Source organism: Amphimedon queenslandica, unplaced genomic scaffold, assembly GCF_000090795.2.
Source record: "Amphimedon queenslandica unplaced genomic scaffold, v1.1 AMPQUscaffold_13315, whole genome shotgun sequence".
In the NCBI taxonomy this organism is placed as follows: domain Eukaryota; kingdom Metazoa; phylum Porifera; class Demospongiae; order Haplosclerida; family Niphatidae; genus Amphimedon; species Amphimedon queenslandica.
This window is the reverse complement of record NW_003546449.1, coordinates 27,501-50,383: the sequence shown is the minus strand read 5'-3', so window position 1 is coordinate 50,383 and position 22,883 is coordinate 27,501. Positions and strand designations below refer to the sequence as shown.

The following is a 22,883-nucleotide window of genomic DNA, read 5'->3' as shown; positions in this document are numbered from 1 at the left end:
TACTGTACAGGGGCCAGAGGAAATACTGCAAAACAAATTGAGAGCTGAGGGCAGCATCCAATTCATCAGAGAAACCAACAGACAGCATATATCAAAACAGGAACCAACAGGAGAGGAGAGACCAAGAACAGGACAGATAAAGACTATAAAAGAGAGAGAAGTAGTAATAAATATAAAAATAGATAATAATTCTTACCAAAAAGAACAAAGACAAAACCAGCCAGCAATATATAGCTGTAGCAAATAAAACTAGAGAGAGAAAGGAAGATATCAATCTTCTGTTGCTATTATCTTCTAATTCAAAAATGAGGCCTATTTTTAATCCTCCAATGAAAAGTGAAAATTTTCAAAAATCCATTCCCACCTATAGCAAACAAGAGGGTATGCTGTTTTCGGGTAAACAGTTCCCACTCTTGAAATGCTACATATGAAGACATATGTCATTGCTTGATACACAAAATACACATTATAAAACAATGCATTATTTGGTTACTTCCTGATCGAACGTTTGTCGAATCAGTAAGTAGAGATGAACCTAAGCTAAAGGAAGAAGCATCAAGCAATGACAGGTATAGGAATGGTACAATATTACTGTGTAGTAGCTAATGTAAAGGGTCACCACTCACCTGTATAATACAATGTATAATTAAGGGTGTACTCTCAAACTCTCTAATTTTATTTGAAAAATGGGACTACATGTACACATGCAAAGGGATGTATGATGCATAGTACAACTATTCAGGAGCCCATGAAAAGGTTGGGCCCCTGATTTATTACTTAGCTGGTATCCATAATGATAGATATGATCCAAAGGTACTGTACAGGGGCCAGTGGAAATACACGAAAGGTAATCAACTTTGCACTAAGTCCCTTGCTCTACCAACGACTCTGAGATGGTCCCGATTCATGACACATGCCCAACTCCACAGAGAGAAAACTCCTATAAAAACCGGACACAGCTTGACAATTAAAGCTCTTAAAATGAGATAAAAAAATAAGTGAATATGGGCTTTAGTACAGTACAGTACACACACCTACAGTATACATGCCAGAGTACTATAGTACAGACAATAGGCTACAGTACAGTATAGTATACAGACAATAGGCTACAGTACAGTATAGTATACAGACAATAGGCTACAGTACAGTATAGTATACAGACAATAGGCTACAGTACAGTATACAGCAACAGGCTACAGTACACTATCAAAACAAGTTAAAACAAGCAAACAAGAGGCTATGCAGACAAGTGTCTATAACAACTACAACTGAGATACATAGCTCAAGCAAAAATAAAATCCTCACTTAATATCACATCCAGTCTTTCTCTTTCTAGTTCCATGGATCAGTCTACACCGTCAGCACCTCCTTTGGTGGGCGTGGCCTTGTAAAATGGCGGGAAATTCAACCGAACATCTGACAAAGAGAAATGAGAAAGGTCACTAAATCCACGAGTTTATCTCGCCCGGGGAGCAGGGTATGAGGGCCAAGACTGCTAACCTGTATAGGAAAGAAAGAGTGACAATAAATAAAAAATAATAAAAAAGTAAAGAGTGAGAGAAAAGAGGGTCAAAAAGAGAGACTACTAACCATGAGAAGGTGCAGCAGCCTTTGAAGAAGGAGGTCACAACCGGGCCACCATGACCTTCTAAAAAAAAGAGGAACTCAGTGAAGAAGAACCAACTGCTGTCAACCTGTAAAGAAAGAGAATATAAATGAATGAGTGATTGAAAGAGAGAGAGAGAGAGAGAATGAGAGAGAGAGGGAGGGGAGAGAGAGAGAGGAAGAAGAGACAGATAGCCATGACTAACTGTAGCAGAGAGAGAGAGAGAGAGAGAGAGAGAGAGAGAGAGAGAGCCCTTGAAGACTGATCCTTTGGTGCCAGAGAAAATGGCAGAAATGAGCTGGAATCTAGGGGCAGCTAGTTATATAGTCTCTGGGTTTTCCCGGGAAGAGACCTTCGCGGATAAATCTCATTGGTCAGTTCTATGACGTCAAAGAGTTGCTATAGAGACACCTGGATACATAAATGACGTCAAACTTCAGCTTAGAGCTAACACATGACAGTTCCAATTCTACGCATGCGCGAATATTCACTTGAGGGGCGTGGCTAATCATTACAGTAAATGAATGCAACACCAACTTTTTACAACTTTTAAAATTCATAAGAATTCCAATTTTAATGGCAATCCACTCAAACTTTCTAAAAGCATAGAAAGATGTATATGCATTGATTAACTAGGAATAAATAAATAATCAGAGTTAACTAAATCATTTAAATATTACAAGACTAAGCAGATTTCATGAACTCACTAATCACTTTACTTAAGCAGCTTACAATAATGAAGCATTGCATAACTGAACAAAGAAGAATACACCGTGTCCTTATGAAGCAGACATTAGGAAAAGTCTATTGTGGGTTGTACTTAATCATATTCATCATTTGTGTTACAACTTACAACAGTTACAAGTACATGTACACGCAGTCAAACCGACACTCTGAAACAAGGACAAGTAGTATCAGTTCCAATATACTATAAATGTGTATTAATGAATCTCTAAAATAAGGACAATTTCATATTCAGGACAGTATTATATTGGGTCCCTAAGTGTCCAGAACAGCTGTATGCAGTATAGTTGATGATAGTAGAGATATTGTATCAATGATGAGTATGTACTACCACAAATCAAGTATTATTGGAATGCAGAACTCTGTACTGCACCAAATCAGTAAACAATGATATTCAATCAATAAATAAAGGTCGTTTAAAAATCTACACATGCACATTAAGAACAGTCAGAGAAGTGCTAAAAATAATCAAAATAATAATCATGTATTGAACACGAGTAATTAGGTAAATAAATTATTAGACATTATAGTTCACTTTCATTAGCTGGAGTTTGCTTAAACGCCAAAGGAACCAAGAAACTCTAGTATTTGAAACTCATATTCATCCTGGAAGAAAGAAATACATGTATATTAGTTATCAAAATGAAACAGGTGTACATTATAAGCATATGTATAATGTAAAAGGCAAAATGGGAGAGAGAGAGAGATAAAGGAGGAATTATGATAGTGAGGCGAACAAATGCATGTACATGTGCACAAATCTGTCAAAAGCCTTCTTTTAATATACTATAAAACTTGTCCAGTCCAATGCTAACAACCTATACAAATACAAAACTTTCCTAGCTTGGCTTCATCCCTTACAGTCAGTATTATTTCTTACCACTGATCTGACCATCTCTCATTTCTGAAGCTCATAACTTGAAAAATATTCGTCGGAATCGGCTCAAACGTCCTACATAGCAAAAGGAAATCAATACGTATCAGAAAATGTAATAAAAATTTGGGGTGATTTTGGAGCCATTTTTTTCAAAAACCATGGGCTATAGCCTTTACTTTTTTTCAAATAGCCAATAATTATGTTCCCCCCTCCTTAATTAATTCTACCTGTCTCCAGTAATCATTACCTCCTCATGTACACCTCAATTTATACTACAGAGCCTCCTGCTCTTCTCAGTGGCCTAGACCTAGCTCATGGCTCGTGGTTTGTCTCTCTAATCCGAGTCTAATCCAAGTTGCTCTCCAGCCTCCATTGTATTAAGTAGGTGTGGTCCCTAGTTTGAAGGTGTGGTTGGGCGTGGTTTTGTGTGTTTGCTATGCTGCTTTTAGCAACTGTAATACAGTTCTTTTATTAGTCGTTATGTCACTGAAAAAGAAGGTCAGCTCTAGCAAGAAGAGCTCTCAGGCTAACGTTGTGGCATCCACAAGCTCAGCCTCAGATAAAACCAGCCCCCTGGGTCCCGACGGATCAAAGTCACGTCTCCTGGAGCTGTTTTCACTCATTGAGAAAGAGTTTGAATCACTTCATTCTGAGAATGCAGCACGTAAGACACTCACACACTCCAAAGTCCCGTTAATTCTAGTCTAAAATACACTAATAATAATAATTACTTTTTTATTTTGAAATTTTGCAACAAGCCCTGAGGTATGATGTAACCTTGATTCATGTATCATTCAATAGCAATTTTATTATTGTAAATTAGGGTTCGCTAAGGAATGATTATTTATTTATTGTACATACATTTGATGTTGTCAGGGGATTTGCATGTTTCTGGAATTTTATTTTTATAAAAATAATTGAGAATGCCTTTTATGGGCGAAGAAACTTTTAGCTAATATTACGTCACTCATGTGCATCCACACCTACTCTTAGTGGGTAGTGAAATCCACTGTACCTTGAAATTTTTATCATTTGTACATGTTCATAATTTATACTATGTAATGCTATCAAGATGATTTGTTCTGATTTAACCCTGACTCAATCCGACTCAACCCTGATTCATTCTGATCTCAATCTCTCCTTATAGTCAGGGAAAAGGTTGATACTCTCACTGAGCGTTTGGATACGCTAGTGATTGAGAGAACAGCTGCAATGGCTGAAGCCCCCTCCATGCCCTCGTCAATTAGTGCTAGTATATTACAAGCACCAGATACACAGCAGCACTCATCAACGACTCCACTGAGAAAGATCAAGTCGTGTAAGTACATGTAAATGCACAACCTTCTTGTTATGATTTTGTTGGCATTTTTTCGGAAAATTTACAAGCATGCATCTTGAATTTAAATAGCAATAAAATAGTATATTTTCATTGAACAAGACTCTCTTGGTTTTTGTAAGTGAGCATTCAATTACAGGCTTGGAAGTATGGAGATTATTCAATTATCAAGGCTTGGTGTTAACATTGTGAATCCACAAAAGTTATCTCTGCTAAAATTTCATTTTTATAATAATTATAAAAGCCTTGATACTTTTGCTTAATAAAATCTTTGCATTATAATCAGTGTGGGGTGATGTATTGTTGGTTTATTTTTAATTGATGTTTCCTTATATCACTTCTGTTGTATATCTTTATTTGTGTCTTCATTTGTTTCCTCTTCCTATTTTTAGAATAACATACTTGTTATGGCCATATCTCTTTCCTCTCTCTCTCTCTCTCCCTCTCTTCCTCTCCTACGTGTATTTATATTCTTCTCGGTATTAGTGTGTGTTTTTTGTACTTCGCATGTTGTTTATTTGTAATCTCAAAGGGACAAGAGCGGCCTATGAGGATTAGAGTAATGGTTTATTGTTTAAATTAAAGAAAACATCTTTATATATTGTTTTCTCACTCACTCTCACTCTCTCTCTCTCTCTCTCTCTCTCTCTCTCTCCTTTTCTCTCCCAGTTATTGTCTCTCCTCTTTGTGTCTTTGTTGCATCATTATATCACATTATACTGAGTTTGCATGTCACCATTCAACACATTAACATTAAATAAACTATTACCTTATATATATATAATGTTTCCTTAGATATACATACATGTACATGTACATGTACTGTACATGTAGGGAGTATTGTTAGTGTGTTTATGTTTATCTATTGGTGCGATGGTTTGGCTAATGTATTGTATTGAGTGAGTTGGTTTTGTTTACTTATGATATTATTATTTACTTACAGCTGGCTCAACTATCACTAAGAAGAAGCTAATGCCAGGATCAAAGAAGGTAAGGCTATTCTACTCCAATACTGGTAGCCATTAGTACCTTCATTACCTCATCTCTCCCTCTATCTATATCTACTGTATATTCCCCTCTCTCTCTCTCTCTCTCTTTTCTCTCCTTCTTTCTCTCCCTCTCTCTCTCTCTCCTTTCTCTCCTTCTTTCTCTCCCTCTCTCTCTCTTTAGACAACCAGTAATTTGAAGCAGTCACTCGACTGTTCTTACGTTAGTAGCTTCAATGGCCATAAAGATGGAGTCTGGCACGTATCATTCACAAGAAATGGAGGACAGGCAATACTTGGATCTGCTTCAGCTGGTTAGGAAAAAAGGAACATCATTTGTACATATGCATGCCTTCTGCTCTCTACCATACTCCATTATACTCTACAGTGCAATAGTCCATGCATTAATTCATACTCTTCCTTTTGTTCCTATTCTCCTACTGGTAGATACCACTGCTTCTTTGTGGGATGTCAATGCTGGGACGATGCTATTGAAGTATACAGGTCACACTGGATCAGGTACAACGAATAACTCAAATAATTGAAAATCATGTCACACATACACCTGTACATGTGATTTGCACAAATACATGTGATGGAGCGTAGCAGCTGTTCATGAGTGTTTGCTTCATATCTCTTTCCTTTTACAGTAAATTGTATCACATTCCACCCTATGGATCAAATTGCTTGTACTGGTAAGGAGAGACAGGGGAGAGAGGGGAAAGGAGAGAAAGGGGGGGGGGGAAGGAGAAAAATGTGAGAGCCAGAGAGATATTTAGATGCATGTACACAGAAAGAGAGAGAGAGAGAGAGAGAGATAGTGTGAATTAAACAGAGAGAAGTGAGGAGAGTTGTGACACTGTGGAGCAAATGGGAAAACATTCTCAACGGAATTATGAAAACATGTACAAATTGTTGGGTGTGTATACTCTTATGTCAATTCCATTTGTAGCATCTGGCGATGGAACTGCTCACGTATGGAAGACAACAGTCACTGCTTTAGGAAAACAAGTACAACATTATAATTTATGCTTAAATGCACATGTACATGTACACTACAGTACATTGTACATTACATACACCTTTATAGTAATGAATGTTGAAGTTTCATAAGAAATGATTATTTATTTGTTTATTGTTTTGCTTGTTATCAGTCTTAATATGGCTACTTTGCATGCGTCAGGTATAAATAATTGTGAGTAATAGTGATAACACCTCAATCAGTATTGAGATCGGAGTGATATGTGAATCAGATATACATGCACATTGTGTTTGTATGTCTCTCCTCTCTTCATGATATGAGGTTGCTAAGTTATGATTTAGTGATCGATCCCTCAAAATGTCTTTCATCTTTTAGTAATGTAAACACCAGATGGTGCCTACATGTAGCCCATAACCTTTACTAACACTCAGAGAATATGATAACTGTTTAGTATGCATGTACAGTATATGCAGTACTGATGTGTACATGGCAGTGTACAACATTACTGTGCATCAAAAATGGCTCCAAAAGAAAATGTTCACTTTCATTAATTTGATGCATGTTATGTACATGTACATATGCAACAGTGTTAATTTAATTTCACTCTACACACTTGATTATAATTATTATTATTCTTTAGCACATGAAGCATGATTCATCAGGTGAGGATAGAGGAGGTTATTCCGATGATGAGATGCTAGACATTGACTCAAACAGTGTGGCCACTCTAAAGACTCCTTTACTAACACTAGCTGGACATACAGGTAACAATTAATGGACATTATATTCACTATGCAAATATATTATTTCTATCCCAATATGCACTTACATGTTTATATATTCATATAATATGTTTTTTATGTGTTCAAGTTAATATATTTTTGTTTTTCCCTCCTCTCTCTCTCTCTCTTTCTTTCTCTCTTTCCTTCCCCTGCCCAGGTCCAGTAATGGCGTGTGATTGGATGTCCGAAGGTGATCAACTGGTGACAGCTTCATGGGACCATTCGGCTTGTCTATGGGATACCCACACTGGGACCACTGTCCATACACTAAGAGGTACAGGTGTATGTGTACATGTACATGTACATGTACATATACCTGTACATGTACAGTATATGTATATGTACATGTATATGTACATGCACATGTACATATACCTGTAAATGTATATGTGTATGTATATGTACATGTACATGTACATGTACATGTACATGTACATGTACGTGTACATGTATATGTACATGTGCATCATTGACTAATAGAAATGGTTTTTCTTTTGCTTTGAGTAATAAATGACTGCGTTGTTTTTGAATGCTAGGCATTCGGTAATAAACGAATTTCTACCGCTTTTCCATATTTTGTTATTTCATGGTTGAGGTGATGGTGTGTGGCTTGGCAAATGATATCCAGTGAAATAAATAAACACATCATGGACACATACTCAGCATTGCTAACTAATAAAGATAATTTAATGTATTTTTGTCCAGTATCTCATTACTGAATGTTATTTACTGTTGACTCCATTGGCTGTCTTGCTAGTGTACATGTACATGTACATGTATATTAATAAATTCATGTATTAGCTATAATATTGTGGTGGTATTTAATAGTTGATTACTGAAGTAGCACTTAGATATTTTTTCATTCTCTTTCTAACTCCTCAGGCCATGATCAAGAACTCACTCACGTCTGCACTCATCCAACACAAAACCTTGTCGTCACTTCCTCTAGGGACACGACTTTTCGACTGTGGGATTTCAGAGCTCCACCCATTCACTCCGTCAACGTATTCCAAGGACACTCAAAGTAAGGGAAAAATAATAAATTTATTTTAACTATAAATTGTATAAGTAGGTTGTCATTTACCGAGTTGTTTTTTGTTGTTTTTCTAGAGCTGTTACATCAGCTGCTTTTAGTCTCAGTGATGATGTTGTTAGTGCTTCAGATGATCACACTGTTAAAGTTAGCAACACACACACACACACACTCTCCTTGGTTTAGTGGTAAAACTTGACATTTTAAAAGAAATGTATTTTTAATATAATGTACAATTCTCATGGCTTTTTCTCAATTTTTTAAATAACTCAATTTTAAAATTTAAATTGAGTTACAAATTCCTCATGGACAGTAGGCATATCTCTTTCTTCCCAGCCCTTTAGAAACCATTCTTCTCCATTCTTTTTTTGCTTATAATTATATTCTGTCTTTATTTTAATGTACTTAGATTTGGGATCTACACAACATGCGTTATCCTGTTGCTTCCATTCGTCTTGACTGTGGCATCAACAGGATCTCAGTCTCTCACGACCACCAGGCACTAGCAGTCCCAATGGATAATAGTCACATCAGGCTGTATGACCTGGGGGGGAACAGGATAGCTACTCTACCTCATAGAAATAGAAAGGTCAGGGAATAGGAATTGTAATAATAATAATATACATGTACATGTACATACATGTATATCTACGATGTAACATGAACATTTTGTAATCTCGTTATTCTGCTATAACCTGTCCTCAATACAGAGATGTATATACTCATTTCAGTGCTTCACTTACAGTATAATATAGGTTTATACCAATGGTATCCACACATCAACTGTCCACATTTTAAAAGTGTCCTTATTTGAGGGTGTCCTTGTTGTAAAAGCTCTACTGTACACTTTAACCTGTTACAGTATCATATGTCCATTGATGGAGTTGTACGTGTTTTAGTATTGAGCCTTTTTGGTTCATTAGTTGGCAGCCGTCTTGACGCAGCCAGACAGAAAAACCTGTCTCTGGTTTTAGAAAATAACAACTGACAAGGATCATAATCTAATAATTATACAAATCACAGACATTCTGTACCCAGTACTATAGTATAAACGGGCCATTTGCTGGCTGTCTAAACTAATTGATATTCATGTTTATAGACACCCATCCTTCCTTGTAGCTCTAGCTTGGGAAAGCAGCGTTATGCCCTAGAGCTGTACTGCAAAAACACTCCTAGTCAGTTTATGGCCCATTTGATATAATTACTAGACTGTACTCTAATTGGACTCTCACCTACAATTCAATATCACTTAATTAATTGCATAATTAATTAATTCCTAGTTTTCCTACTCTACTGCAGTGCACGAAACTAAACATGTACTAGTTGTTTATATTTTATTTCTCTCTCTCTCTCTCTCTCTCTTTCTCTCTCTCCTCTTCATTCTTTGTTTCTTTTTATCTATTACACACTTCCCCTCTCTTTTCCTCCCTCTTCCTCCTCCTTTCAATAGGAGCATGTGAGGATGGTTCACTGTGTTTGTTGGTCACGTGACAGTCAAGTGGCTTCATCTTCTCCCGGCCGTTGCAACCTCTTCTCCAGTGGATTTGACTCGAGGATAATCGGCTGGAAGGTTCACGCACAATCATAGCACGATGAGCATTAATTATTCTTTTTATAAAAGTGAGTTTTGTATTTTTTTAAATTGTTTATTTTGATAAATTTTTATAAAGTTGCTTCAAAATTTAATCAGATACTTATGTACTAAAGATGTAGTCAAAATTGCTATGAGAGAATTCTTTTTTATATTTTAAAAAATGCATATACATGTGCTTATGTTGTGTAGAAAGTTTGAGCAGATTCCAATCAAAATTAGATTTTTAATGAATTTTTAAAGTTTCTCCAAAATTGGGCCAAAGTCCCTGTACTATAGTACAGGGACTTTGGTTTTCTGATACATGTACATTTGTATGTACATGTACATGCTCTTATGTTATATGAAGTTTGGAATTTTAATATTTTGTTTTTGAGATACTCCTTTTCTTTCCTGTTATCTCTACCATTGTTTTCATTCGTCTTAATTATTGATGATAACAATGTTATTGTAATTGACTGGATTCGTGTGTGTCCGACTAATTAACGTGACCTACATATACTAATTGATACGTGTCAATAAGTTTTTATGATCACAATCAATACATACCTATAGCTTTTGTACCCTTTTCCTATCTTTTGTATAATAACCCATTGGAGTGAGTTTAGATTACGTTAATTAGGAACTGATCTGGTTCATTAAACCATGTGTACCTCAAACACTGCATTGTACTACATGTATAAAGCCATTTTGAAGTGGGGTGAATCCTACTTAGTAACGCTACCGCGTTACTAATAGTCTTTATGTTTATGCACATAATTATAGTAAGTACAATGTATTCTGTACATTGTACAACTCATAATGTACATGTAGATGTACATGTACATATCTTTGTTGCTGTTTGGTGACATCTGTTCATTAGAGCTAGTATACATTGTACTTGCATTCTTGTTCTTCTTTATCTGCAGATATCAATTCTTCCTATCGCACTACTCCAGGAAATAAAGAAACTGTGTTACAAATATTAACTGATAATTACGATTGATATCTTTTAGTTTCTTACGAACTGCAGTCTTGCATAGTACCTGTATGTGTATGTATATGTATGTACATGATCATGTATATCTGTTGTCATGTGTAGGATGGAACTGTGTCTTGTGACATGATAGTAATAATAATAATAATAATGATGATAATAATAATGTTGTTGTTGTTGTTGTTAATAATTATTATTGTTTTATTTTTGTGCATGCATGTATTATCACATGCGAATTGAATCAGTACATTTTGAATCAATACAACATACAATAAAACTGAATAATGAGACACTAGTGGTACAGATAGATAAAGACTGTTAAAATGAGAGGAAGGAAGAAAAGAGAGGCACAATATAAGCTAACTTGAAGTTAAAATTCATATTAGTGACCTTAGGTAACATCCTGCAAGTGTTGCCTCACACACAATTCCTTTATAATTAAACAATAATCTTTGTCTGTGACTGTGAGGCATTCTAGACACTGCCTGTGGCCCACAAATGTTTTCAGTTAAATATCAATTAGAAATCAATAATGCCACATATGTCCACATATGCTGTATATGCACACAAGGTAAAATACCGTAATTATATACATGTACATGTGCATGTACATGTACGTACCTCTCTCTCCTTTCCTCTCTCCGTGTAATTCGAGTCAGTAATCAAATTAAAGGGTCATGCATCGCACGCAGATCAATGCCTTTATTGCAATTATTAATTACATGCTACACCGAGTGTCTACATGTGAACTTCTGCTTGTCAGTTCATGCATGCATGTAATATACATGTACATGTACATAACTAGGAACACTGACAAATGTATAGAGAGAGAGAGGGAGGGAGGGAGGAGAGAGAGGAAGGGAGGGAGAAAGAGAGAGAGGAAGGGAAAGAGATGGAGAAAGGGAGAGAGAGAGGGGGAGGGAGGGAGAAAGAGAGAGAGAGAATGAAAAAGAGATGGAGAAAGAGAAAGGGAGGGAGGGAGAGAGAGAGAGCACCTTAAAGTAATCAAAACAAGAGCAATTGACCATTTAGCTATAGATAATTGTACATGGTGGCACAAGTTCATGTACACGAACATACACTGTTGTGTCTCCAATAACAGGTGCAAGTATTGTAGCGTCCTAGTTGATGTAGCCAATTGTTTGTCGATTTCTCTTAATTCAATTGTAAGTCGCGAGTGATTGTGTACTCTACACGGAGGAATTTCTAATTGTTATTTTAGCAAAAATGATACTTTTTATTTAATAAGAAAAGGCATAGGGAGGGGAACTATTACAAAAACAATAATAAAAATAATAACAAATACAAAGGAGATTGAAAAGGATTTAAAAACAGCACTGGAGCAATTGTGTTAAAAATGATAATATATATATATATATATATATACTTATGTAACAGTAATAATAATAATAATAAGACATTCACTATTAATAAACAATGTACATGAGTAAGTGATGTTACAACATGCACACACATACTTGCAAATATACACGACCATATATATACACATACATACAGTACATATGGCTGGCTCTAGAGATTTAATTAATCACAATACGGTACAATACGCTACAGAGTCACAAGTTAATGGGGTAACCCTATGTACGAACTAGAGGTGGAGAGATTCTCAAACATGATATTATCTTGGTGAAGTTGGTTGGCGTTTAGCGCCATGTTTCCGATGACCATATTTGGGCAATTGTTGGCGATCCCCGCGTGGACTTGAGACTCAAATATTATTGGGAGACCGTGCTTCCCCTGTTGATGGATCGGGGGCTGGTCGTAGTGTTTAAGAGGAAGAGAACCAACTGAGTACGGCTGATAGACTCCGCTCTTTCCAGTGAACTGAGAGTCAGTCCTCATCGACGTCATGTCTGGTTGACTGGTCATGTACTCGTGTCCCTGGGCCTGCATTGAGTGAGGGAGAGGGAGCGGCTCACGAGAAGAGGAACGAGCCTCTGGGGGAGGGAGAGGAGGGGGAGGTCCTATGCTACCGTGACGATGAGACAAGTCGTCGCTATACTCGCTGCCGGAGTAGCGGGAGCTATGAGATGATCTTAGGGACACCTCGTCGCTATGACAACGATAACCGCCCCCGGAAACTTTAATATCGGACATTTGGACGGAGTAAGTCGGTTGGTGAGGTCGGAGGATCAGATCAGGTGGGCGGAGATTACGATACGAGTGTTTGGAGTAGTCCCTCCCTCCTCCTCCATTGTGATGACTAATAGGGGAAGAGAGGTGAGAGGAGAGAGTTGAGAAGCTAGAATGAGAAGAGGACCCCAGCTCACTCCCACCACCTCCTGATCGATAGCTACCACCAAGAGAACAGGTTTCGTCACTGTTCATCATCCTAACTGGCGAACCACCAAAACTAGAATATCCACTTGAGCCAACATCGACTCCGCCCCCACCTGAGGACTGGGATGAGAATCCTTGAAAACTCCCGCCCGAACCAAACGCCTGCAACTCCGGCAGTGGATGGAGTCCATGCTTGAAGTACGGAGGAGGGGGCTGGGCTTGGGAGAGCTGGTACGGAGAGAAGTGATCAATTTGAGAGCAAGAGGAAGATGAAGGACTGAAAGGTTCTCTTTTGATACTAGCCTCGTAGTACGGCCCTTCTAACGACTGATGGTCAGAGAGTGAGGAGGAGAGAACAAGAGGGAGGGTATCTTCCTGTAGGTTGGTATACTCTGTCTCGTAGTAACCCGATGAGCTGTATCCACTCAGCTGTGTACGTCCATTCTTCAGTAAACTCATTAGTCCCATAGCTGGAGTGCACTGAGATCCACCTGACATGTACCCCATATCAACGCTGCTGTTTGGAAACTCAAGCAGCCCGTGATTATTCTTACTAGTGTCTTCTCCTTTGGTGCTGCGTTGCTTTTTATCGCCCTTCTTGCTCCTGCTTCCTTTCTTTCCGGTCTGCTGGGCTGGGGACTTGACGGTTGAAGGGACAAAGCAAGTGAAATCAGACGATGGAGGAGGGAGGGAGGGAGGGCGAGCAGTGTCCATGTCATCGCCTTCAGATATGAAATCAGTCACGCCAGTACGAGCCTATAAAGAAAACAACACTAATAATACAGTTGCTAGTGAATCTCATTCTACACACATTAATGATGATCATACTACTATACTATAAAACTTTACCACAGGATGGAAAATTACTCAAGATATTAAAGCGTAGGCATGTACAGGGTAATTGTGTTAGGAGGCCTATCCCACGCATGGTGCATGACCTTCCGTAATAATGTCAACGTCTGCCTGTTTGCAGCAAATATACCCCTTGATTCTCCCCCACTGCATATTTAAGGCCCTCCTTTCTATAAGTAGGTGACAGGTGTGTGTCTGTGTAGTATCATATGCATGCATGCATTGCTGTTGTGTGATCTAATGTATTTCACATGTAGCTCATTGATTGTTCCCATTCTTTGTTTTTGAAGTTTAATCGTGTGACCATTCCTCATCTCTTTAAAATACCAGTGCTCGTAACTTATACTACAAAGCAAGCTGCATTTTGGAGTATACTTTATACGACGCTTGTGGAAAGGGTTGAAGATACAGTAGACATGATATTACATTGCTCTGATACACACAGTCAGGCAGCTAGTACACCATTCACATATTCAGATTCATCCAGTCTCATACCTTTTTGTTAACTTGGCAGTTCTTCATATGCTTCCGACGTGAGGATGGATCAGTGTATCGCTTCATGCAGCCGGGGTTGAGACAAGCATAAGGTTTCTAGAAAAATAGAAACAAAAAAAGATAAATTTTAAGCACTTGAAGTTTATAATAACATGCAGCGAGTCTTGCACGCATTGTATTAGACTGAATGCAAGCATGCAAGGGACTAAGTGAGTAAGCCAACAAAGTGGACAATGACACGCATCATTAAACAGGAGGCATCTTACATGAAGAAAGGATGGATCTAGGATTCCTCCCACTATCAATCTATTATTAGACAGCGTCTATAATTAGTAACACTTTGATACAGATTCCAATGATACTATAGGCTACTCTACTATTATGGAGATGGGTAGTCAATTGATCAGACACTGTCAAATCATAAACAGTGAGCCTTTTAAGGGGAGGGCATTGAAAGCCATTTAAGGGATGAGTTTAAAGTGACTTGAGCTCACGAGTGTAGTAAGTTACGTCAACAGATTTGCCATCATACTACGGAAATGTTCATATCAAAATAATTTGTTTCCTTGTAGCAGCATTGACACGCAAGCATTGAACTTCATTGGTAATATGAGAACTTGTGTCTGCTTTCACACACTTGTGCTCTCTTTCAATAATCTAATATCTAGTAGCATCACATTATGCTGAACAATGCCCTATCAGTTACTCTAATCCTACTACACATGCAATTCTTGCAATTCTTAGCTAAAACTCCACTTCACTATAGGCTGGCTAGTTTGAAAAAGTAATGTCAATCATTTTACTATCTATGTTTCAAGCATTCATTCTTTGATGTGTAGAACAGTTTTGACTTTATTTACTGTATCTAAGATCTGGCTCTGCCTACACAAAGTATGTTGCTCTAGCCTCTTATAGCTAGTTAGCATAACTGTGGCTTGCTAATAAAGTTATAGGCATGTAGTCTCACACTGAAAAATCCCTTTACTGGAATTTCAGGATTTATCACCAGGCTATGTAAACTCCTTATTGAATTTCTGTGGTCTTAATTGTTATGTACTTTCAATGCATGCATGCCATGGCAAATCAATATCACACAAGAATAATAATAACGATAATCCATTTAGTATTCATTCCTTGTTCAACGATGCAACAATACATTTAGAGGCTGTGCATTACTGAAGTACATGGAAGATATACTTGTCTAAAAAGTAAAAACCATTATTCATTCATGATAAATTTAACAATTTTAATTTTAATTGGATTCACAAGGCTAAACTGCTTCATCATACAATAATAATAATGTTATTATTAGCTAACCTCATCAGAATGAGTCCTGTTCATGTGTTTGGCACAATCTGAGGCATTTGAGAATGCCTTCCCACAGCTTTCATACTTGCACAGGTATGGCTTCTCTCCTGTGTGGGACCTGAGGTGAGTCTTGAGGTTTTCAAGACGCGAGTATGCTTTGTCACATCCTTCATACTGCATAGAAAGAGAAGATATTGCATTAATATAAAAGCTTTAATGCATTAAATGCATTGAATAGTGCACTCTACATTGAATAGTGTACTCTACATTGAATAGTGCACTCTACATTATGGTGATATAGTCCTCACTCTTGGCCTCTCTTCAATGTTTATTATTATTGACACATTTTTGTAATTGTAGTCTGTCTCTACACACTAGATCATGCAGGGCTGGCACATTTTTAGTGTCACATGCGAGTTTAAATGAATGCTAAAATGAGCTCAATTTAAAAATAATAAAAGGCTTTTGCTCATGAATGCTTTTGAAGGCACTCCCTTGCATAACATTGTGTAACACAATGACCAAATAAGATGAAAAGGGTTGGATGCATGGGAATACAGTGTAGGATGAATATTGATACAAATAAATAATTATGGTCTTCTCTTCTCATGAATATGATTGAGTTTGTTTGTCAGTGTAGCAATGAATACAGTCTCATAGTAAATTAGCAATATAGATTCTAGAACCACCTGTCAATAGTAAATACAAGGACAGGATGTTCAATAATTATACTCCTTAATAATAATTATACTAGTGAGATCAAGAACCATGAAACAGACCAGTGTCTAGTGTATCATTGGGCTGACCACAATAACCTTTCTTATAACTACAAAGCAGTAATGGGATATCATTCTAATGATCACTGACCTACTGACCCTTTGAATGTATGCATGTGTATACAATACACTGGACTTTATCATAAAGTAAACTATTAAACACAGAGCTGCAGCATATTGCAATTTCTATTTAGAGAGTTCACTATTATATTTATTTCATTTTTTATAGTTTTTATCAAGGTGAAGCCCCTATAGTACTATAATAACTGTATCTATTGGGTCATTGGGCATTCTCACAATGGACTATAATCAAATATTCCAATAATTAACCTCACCCATTACATGCTCTCTTTGAGTGTATAATGGACAAGTGTCTTTTGAGTATGAGTATATACACGCATTCTCAGTATATAGATAGATGAAAGGGTGGGTATGGTAAAATACACACAGATGTATCCCAACATGCATACATTAGCTTGCATGAATGAATCTGAAGTCATATTCCAGTACATACATAAACAACGTCAGTATCTTAGCATAACTTGTACATGGGCATGTGGGCGAGGGCCAGCCCCGGGTACAATGCAAGCATGAAATGAAGTTTCTTATTGGAGACAAGCACAAAACAAGGAAGATCAGTCACCTGTAGCTTGAGGTAAGGCTCAGTAGGAGTATACAATAATGATAGTGTATGGTGTAACATGATAATCCTGATCATGATGGATACACATTACACCCTGTACATCAAAAACTCAATAAGAGAGGGAGAGGGTTGGGGGAGTGTGCATGTGTAAAGAGCCTTAAGGCACTCAATAGTAACAATGAGGTAAACACTGTAATGATGTGAGTGTGTTTGCACCAGAGACTGGTCAACCATGCAGAGTCTAATGTGGGCAGCTAAGTGCTTTCACTCAGAACTCCTATGCATGCCCATTTACATATAATGATCACACACACACACTAACTTATGGTAAACCTACTCAATGTATTCAATGCTTCATAGACTCCATTCACACGCCTCAAAAAAAGAATATTAAAGGATAAAAATATATTCAATTACTGCTAAAGGCAGTATATATATATACATAAGAAGACAGAAGACTTTGTGATTTAATGCTTGCGTGACATATAATATTTGTCAATGTTAATCCGATCTGTTACTAATATACTAGTACAATGACTACTGATGGATAACTCCTACAAGGCTGTCTCATGAAGTGACATTGAATAGCAGTGTATCATAGCTAAGAGGGGGAGAGGGTTACTGCTAAGAAGAAAGTGGTGGGAGGGTAATATTATATTGTAGCTCCATTACTAATCAAGGACCTATTCTGTAAAGGCTTTGGCCATAGGCAATATTATTATCAACATTATATCTATAAAGTGCTAGTGTAGCTACATTATTACATACTTAACGGTAGAAGAGAATGATAAAACCATAGTATCACTACATGTTCTCATTTCATTAAATAGATTTGTGGTTTAGAGAAGGAGGCACTGTAGGCATCATTGGAATTTCCAAAACTGATAATACCAGTTTAAAAGGAATGCAAAAAATTACAGAGGGCTACTCATCCCTTAATTTCTTTCCTGATACATGTACCTATGTACATTGTACATTGGCTATCTTCATTGTTAGACCACAACCAGAAATAACAACATAATCAGAAATTAATAAGTATCATAATATTATTAACAGTAATTTTACACCACATGCCTTCAATTATTCGGCAATAAAAATTAAAATCCAATTTTTATAATAGAAAATCTACAATCGTAGCTTATTACTTGTCAAAATGCTTCTGAATGAGCCCATCCATGCATTAAATGCAATACAGTATTGAATGACACATTATCAGGCCATGGTGTCAGGTTACGCGATTTTTAGACTCAAGATCATGTTGCAGAGCAACGATATTCAAAATCCACTAATTAAGTGTGGCTGCTGCCTTGTGGATTGGACACAAAGGAGGAGGTCCTCGTTTATGGGAAAGTCAATACCCTCAAATCCTCCTACAAAATTCTTCTCTCCTCCCTCCTCCCTCTCCTCCTCCATAAAAGTACTAATGACCCAATGAAAATTCCTTATTAGGCATAAGTTTAAACAAGGACACTCTCCTTTCCCCTTTCCTCTTCCTTGTAACAACTGTACACCCTCCAAAAGAATGGACGATTGAATGGATCATAATGATGATGCTTTGACCCAAAAACAGGAAATGTATACAAAACTACTACAGTATACAATACCATACTAGCACAACAAAATCAAAAACAGGAGTAACACTTAAATACATAAAATTGCAACTAAAAAAACCCATTACATTACCATTACTTTTCTCATGCATCTCTCCCTCTCTCTCAATACATTGATACTGTGTATGCTCTGTTAGTATACTCACGTGGCATTTATGAGGTTTTTCTCCAGTATGCCTCCTCATGTGTACCAGGAGCATGTACTGAGCTTTGAAAGGCCTCCTCTCTCTCACGCAGCCCGTCCAGCGACAGATAAAATCTTTCCTGCTCTCTTGGTAGATGTGGTCGTTGTTCACGTGCGTCACGAGATGATCCAAAGTCTCGCATTGTTGCTGACAGCCTTCCCACATGCAGCAGTTGTTGTGAGGCTCCTCAACTGCAGGGTATGCATAGTAGATCCTACGACCACCTCCTCCTCCTCCTCCATTGCGATACATCTTGTGTTCAGACTCTGAAGCACTCTCAGAGTAGGTTGAGCTTTGTGTTGGCTCGGCAGGTAAGCTTAGCTCTCCTTCTGATTCTTGCTCCAGCGAGGCCCTTAGCATTGGCTGAATGCTAGCATCAGTGTCTGCAATGTCAGCTAGTTCAGAATTCATGGTAGACATTCTATCAGGAGCCTGCTGGGAGAGAACCTTGTTGCATTCCGAGTCGTCTACATCATCAGGGCCAGATGTTATGAAGCCTACTCCATCTCCTCCTCCTCCACTGATAGTAGTAGCAGGAGTGCTATTAGGTAACAGAGATGATGGGTGGACTGCTTTTGAGAGTGAGATTGAGGGTCGGTTAAAGCCGGCATGACGACTGGTTGTACCGGTGTAAAGAGACGGACTCAGGTGGCCAAACGAACCAGCTGAGCTGCAACGAGACTGAGTAATAAAATTGAGGAGTGACGTAGGAGAGCCTCTAACAAGTGCATCAATGTTGACAGAGCTACTTGAGAGCGGGGATATTGAGAGAGGTCTCTTCTTGCCTAGTTTAGCTGAACTAACGGGGCTCAGGAACCCAGACCCACTCGGGGACTGGAACTCGCTCAAATCAAAAGAGAAAGCAGAGCTTGGGAGATTCATGATCTGAGACAGAGACTGCGGTGAGCCGACAGCACTTCGTCCGGCTTCAATCCCTACTCCATTCTTTTGCTTAAGATCTGCAGATGCAGAGCTTGAGCTGTTCAGTGGAGCAGCTGGTTGCTTTGCAGCTGCACTGGACTCTGTAGTGCTGGCTGCTCCAGATTGACTAGGTGATAATAAATCAGTCTCAACAACATTTTCTTCCTCTATATTCATCTGTGGAGAGAGAGCGCCAGCCGGGGGGCTGCCTAGCTCCATTGGCTCCGAGTTTTCCTTGTCCTTGGCGAAATTATTGTAGCTGGACCCACCGCCTGGTGATATCTCTCGGCGGAGCTCGAGGAGCTCGCGGTGCTTGCTGTGCGACTTAGTTCTACTCGAAGAAGAGCTCCCGTCTCTTTCTTTTCGCTCCATGGTTGGAAGGAATGCTGCGCGTCCTTTTCTGCAGCTCTGGAGGCAAATTAAAGACAGCAGCAAGAGCCCGACGCCTTTTTCTTTTGATTCCGCTCAAAGGAGCTTTTAAACGTTTGCCTTTAGCTGTGGAGATGAAGACTTAAGCCTGCTCGGAGGCCCTTAAAGTGACACCAGGCCTGGAAACTGGAATAAATGAGTCTGTCTTGTCTTTGTTTATACTCGAGGCAACAATCTTGAGCTAGGAAGCCATTGCAATGCAGGAAGAGACAACAAAGCTCTGCCGTAAATTCCTTTTTTACTCCAATTATGCAAACGTAAACATGGAAAGGAGGAAAGAAAATTCCAAATGGATACACGCCCACTTGCACACTTTAGTGTCTGTTTACCTTCATTCACTGGCTGCTCTCCCCTCAATCTCTTACTCCCCTCGCCTTTCATTACACTGAAGAGAGAGAGAATGGCACAGTTGCTCACTTACAAGGCCAGGAGGTCCGGCGGGACAAAACCTGTCCAGAATGGAGGCTTGGTAGGAAATGGAGTAAGTATTTTTAATTTTATTTTCTAATAATATTTTTATCACCAGTCGATACTAGTCCACTATCATCATCTTTCTTTTTTCCGTAAAAAATTCTCTCGAGTAGTACTCCGGACATTAGTAGTATTTGAGTACCCGAAACCTTTTAATTAATCGAATAATCTAATAAAACGAATTCCTGAAATAAAATTAAAATACAATATTGTCTAAAATCTCTAATTTTCCCAGTCCTTTTTTGGGCTCTTTTCATGTCCAGCAAGGTCTTTTTGTAGCCTCTGGAGACGGGATGGGAGCCATTATAGCCCGCCTGTTCTTCTGGAGGCGAGAGATAGAGGGAGAAAGCAGAAGAGATGATGATGATAGTGTATTAAGTGATGATGGATCTACTGACTCTCTCCTTCACCACGAGCAGGTATCCACTCACCTCCAGTCACCCTCACTGCCAGGAGGAGGAGAGAGTGAGACTGATGAGCCTCTCATTGAATCACTGCCTCTGGATATATTACTCAAGTATGCTAAGGATTGGGCTAATTATCATGTGTGGGTGGATGGATGTATAAATACATGTACAAGCAAAAGTAGATCTGTTAGTAGCTGTAATACTGAGAATGCATCTAATGTGACCAGTAATTAAATTACATGTACAATAATTATCACATGCAACTTATAATTATAGTTTGTTATTATATATATGTATGATGATAGTATTAGTATGTTAGTCCAGGTGTACATGTACATGTACATGTACATGTACATGTACATGTACATGTATTGCAAATGAAGTTATTATTCACTTGAGGGTTCAGTTATCTTTACATGCTTTTTTAATCATAAGTTAAGATCAACAAAACTAAAGATGCTTTTACATATACATGTACATGTACATGTACTTAATGTATTGGCATTTTGTATCCCTGCCAAGAACACGGTGTGGTCACTGTGTTGAATATTTTAAAATCACTGCCAAATTTCATTAACTTGAACCTCTTCCTCTGCTAATTGTGCAAAAATGTAGCAGTGAAGTACATGCATTGCTTAAAATAGACGCCCTACTTGAACATGTGCTGTACATGTGCATGTTATTTTTGAATTCTTTCAATGTGTCATTTCATATACAAAGGGATCCGTTTTACATTATTTTTATTATTGCAATAATGACACCATCTATTCATTCCAATGGTATCCGTTTCTTCTTATTATTGGAACAATTAAAATATTTTCTGTTGCTATTGCTGGTGTCTCTGCTCCAGCTGGTATGTATCATGGCTATATTGTTATCGTACAATTGATTATGTGTTAGCAGGTTATCCGTAATAATGATATTACGATACCCATCACATGACATTTGGTTGTCAAGTCGTAGCCTATTACCACAGCTGCTTACCTATAATGTTGTTATTATTACTTTTATTATTATTATTATTCATTGTGTAGTAGTGTATCAAATTACTGCATGCATCTCTTCATTAGTGAATATTTCTATAGCAGTTTTCCTTCCATTTTGTTGTCTGGAATGTAATTAAGTGACCAACCTAAACATATTGTGTTACAAAGAGACAAATAGAGAGAGAGAGAGAGAGATTTTCTATCACAAGTTACAATTGGTATGATTGTTTTTCACTGGATTTTGGCATGGTGCTTAGCTTGTTGCATAGAAAGTTTGAGCTGATTTTGATCAAGTTTAGATTTTTTATGATTTATTTAAAAAATCTCGTCAAAGTCTCTGTACTGTAGTACAGGAATTTTGGCCAAATTTTACCAAAAATGAAAAGGAGAGAATCTCCTTTTTTTCCTGATACATGTACACGAACTTATGTTGTTTAGAAAGTTTAAGCTGGTTCCAATTAAATTTGAATTTTTACAAATTTTTAAAGTAGCTCCAAATGCCATGTACATGTACATGTATGTGTACACTGTACATGTTCATCCTTTATTAAGTTTAGTTAAATTGTTTAATTCTGTCTTTTCTAGA

General features: G+C 37.8%; 3 protein-coding genes and 1 long non-coding RNA gene across 4 annotated transcripts in view; 2 read left to right on the top strand and 2 right to left on the bottom strand.

The window, feature by feature from the left end:
- Nucleotides 1–2,675: 2,675 nt before the first annotated feature.
- On the bottom strand, nucleotides 2,676–3,608 carry LOC109583271 (uncharacterized). Its single transcript, XR_002185441.1, has 2 exons — nucleotides 3,475–3,608; nucleotides 2,676–3,302 (listed from the first exon to the last, which is right to left on the bottom strand). It is a non-coding gene; the product is annotated as an uncharacterized LOC109583271 (long non-coding RNA).
- A 49-nt stretch (nucleotides 3,609–3,657) lies between these two features.
- Nucleotides 3,658–11,195, top strand: LOC100632041 (WD repeat-containing protein 37-like). Its single transcript, XM_003387812.3, has 14 exons — nucleotides 3,658–3,891; nucleotides 4,375–4,545; nucleotides 5,507–5,553; nucleotides 5,734–5,863; nucleotides 5,997–6,068; nucleotides 6,200–6,244; nucleotides 6,502–6,560; nucleotides 7,172–7,295; nucleotides 7,471–7,587; nucleotides 8,196–8,337; nucleotides 8,424–8,493; nucleotides 8,756–8,935; nucleotides 9,797–9,966; nucleotides 10,846–11,195. Exons 1-13 carry the CDS (start codon nucleotides 3,708–3,710, stop codon nucleotides 9,932–9,934), a joined length of 1,479 nt encoding a protein of 492 aa, XP_003387860.1. The 5' UTR covers nucleotides 3,658–3,707; the 3' UTR covers nucleotides 9,935–9,966; nucleotides 10,846–11,195.
- Nucleotides 11,196–12,126: 931 nt separating this feature from the next.
- LOC100631915 (zinc finger protein GLI2-like) lies at nucleotides 12,127–20,623 on the bottom strand. The gene is made up of 4 exons (XM_003387811.2): nucleotides 19,045–20,623; nucleotides 15,879–16,043; nucleotides 14,562–14,657; nucleotides 12,127–13,970 (listed from the first exon to the last, which is right to left on the bottom strand). Exons 1-4 carry the CDS (start codon nucleotides 20,374–20,376, stop codon nucleotides 12,498–12,500), a joined length of 3,066 nt encoding a protein of 1,021 aa, XP_003387859.1. The 5' UTR covers nucleotides 20,377–20,623; the 3' UTR covers nucleotides 12,127–12,497.
- An 84-nt stretch (nucleotides 20,624–20,707) lies between these two features.
- LOC100641430 (F-box/LRR-repeat protein 2-like) overlaps nucleotides 20,708–22,883 on the top strand; it is a 9,506-nt gene continuing 7,330 nt past the window's right edge. The window contains exons 1-3 of the mRNA XM_003387801.3: nucleotides 20,708–20,914; nucleotides 21,324–21,421; nucleotide 22,883. The exon at nucleotide 22,883 is cut by the window's right edge and continues 54 nt beyond it. Coding sequence (XP_003387849.2) covers nucleotides 20,723–20,914; nucleotides 21,324–21,421; nucleotide 22,883 — 291 coding nt within the window. The 5' untranslated portion in view covers nucleotides 20,708–20,722. The remainder of the gene's footprint in view (nucleotides 20,915–21,323; nucleotides 21,422–22,882) is intronic.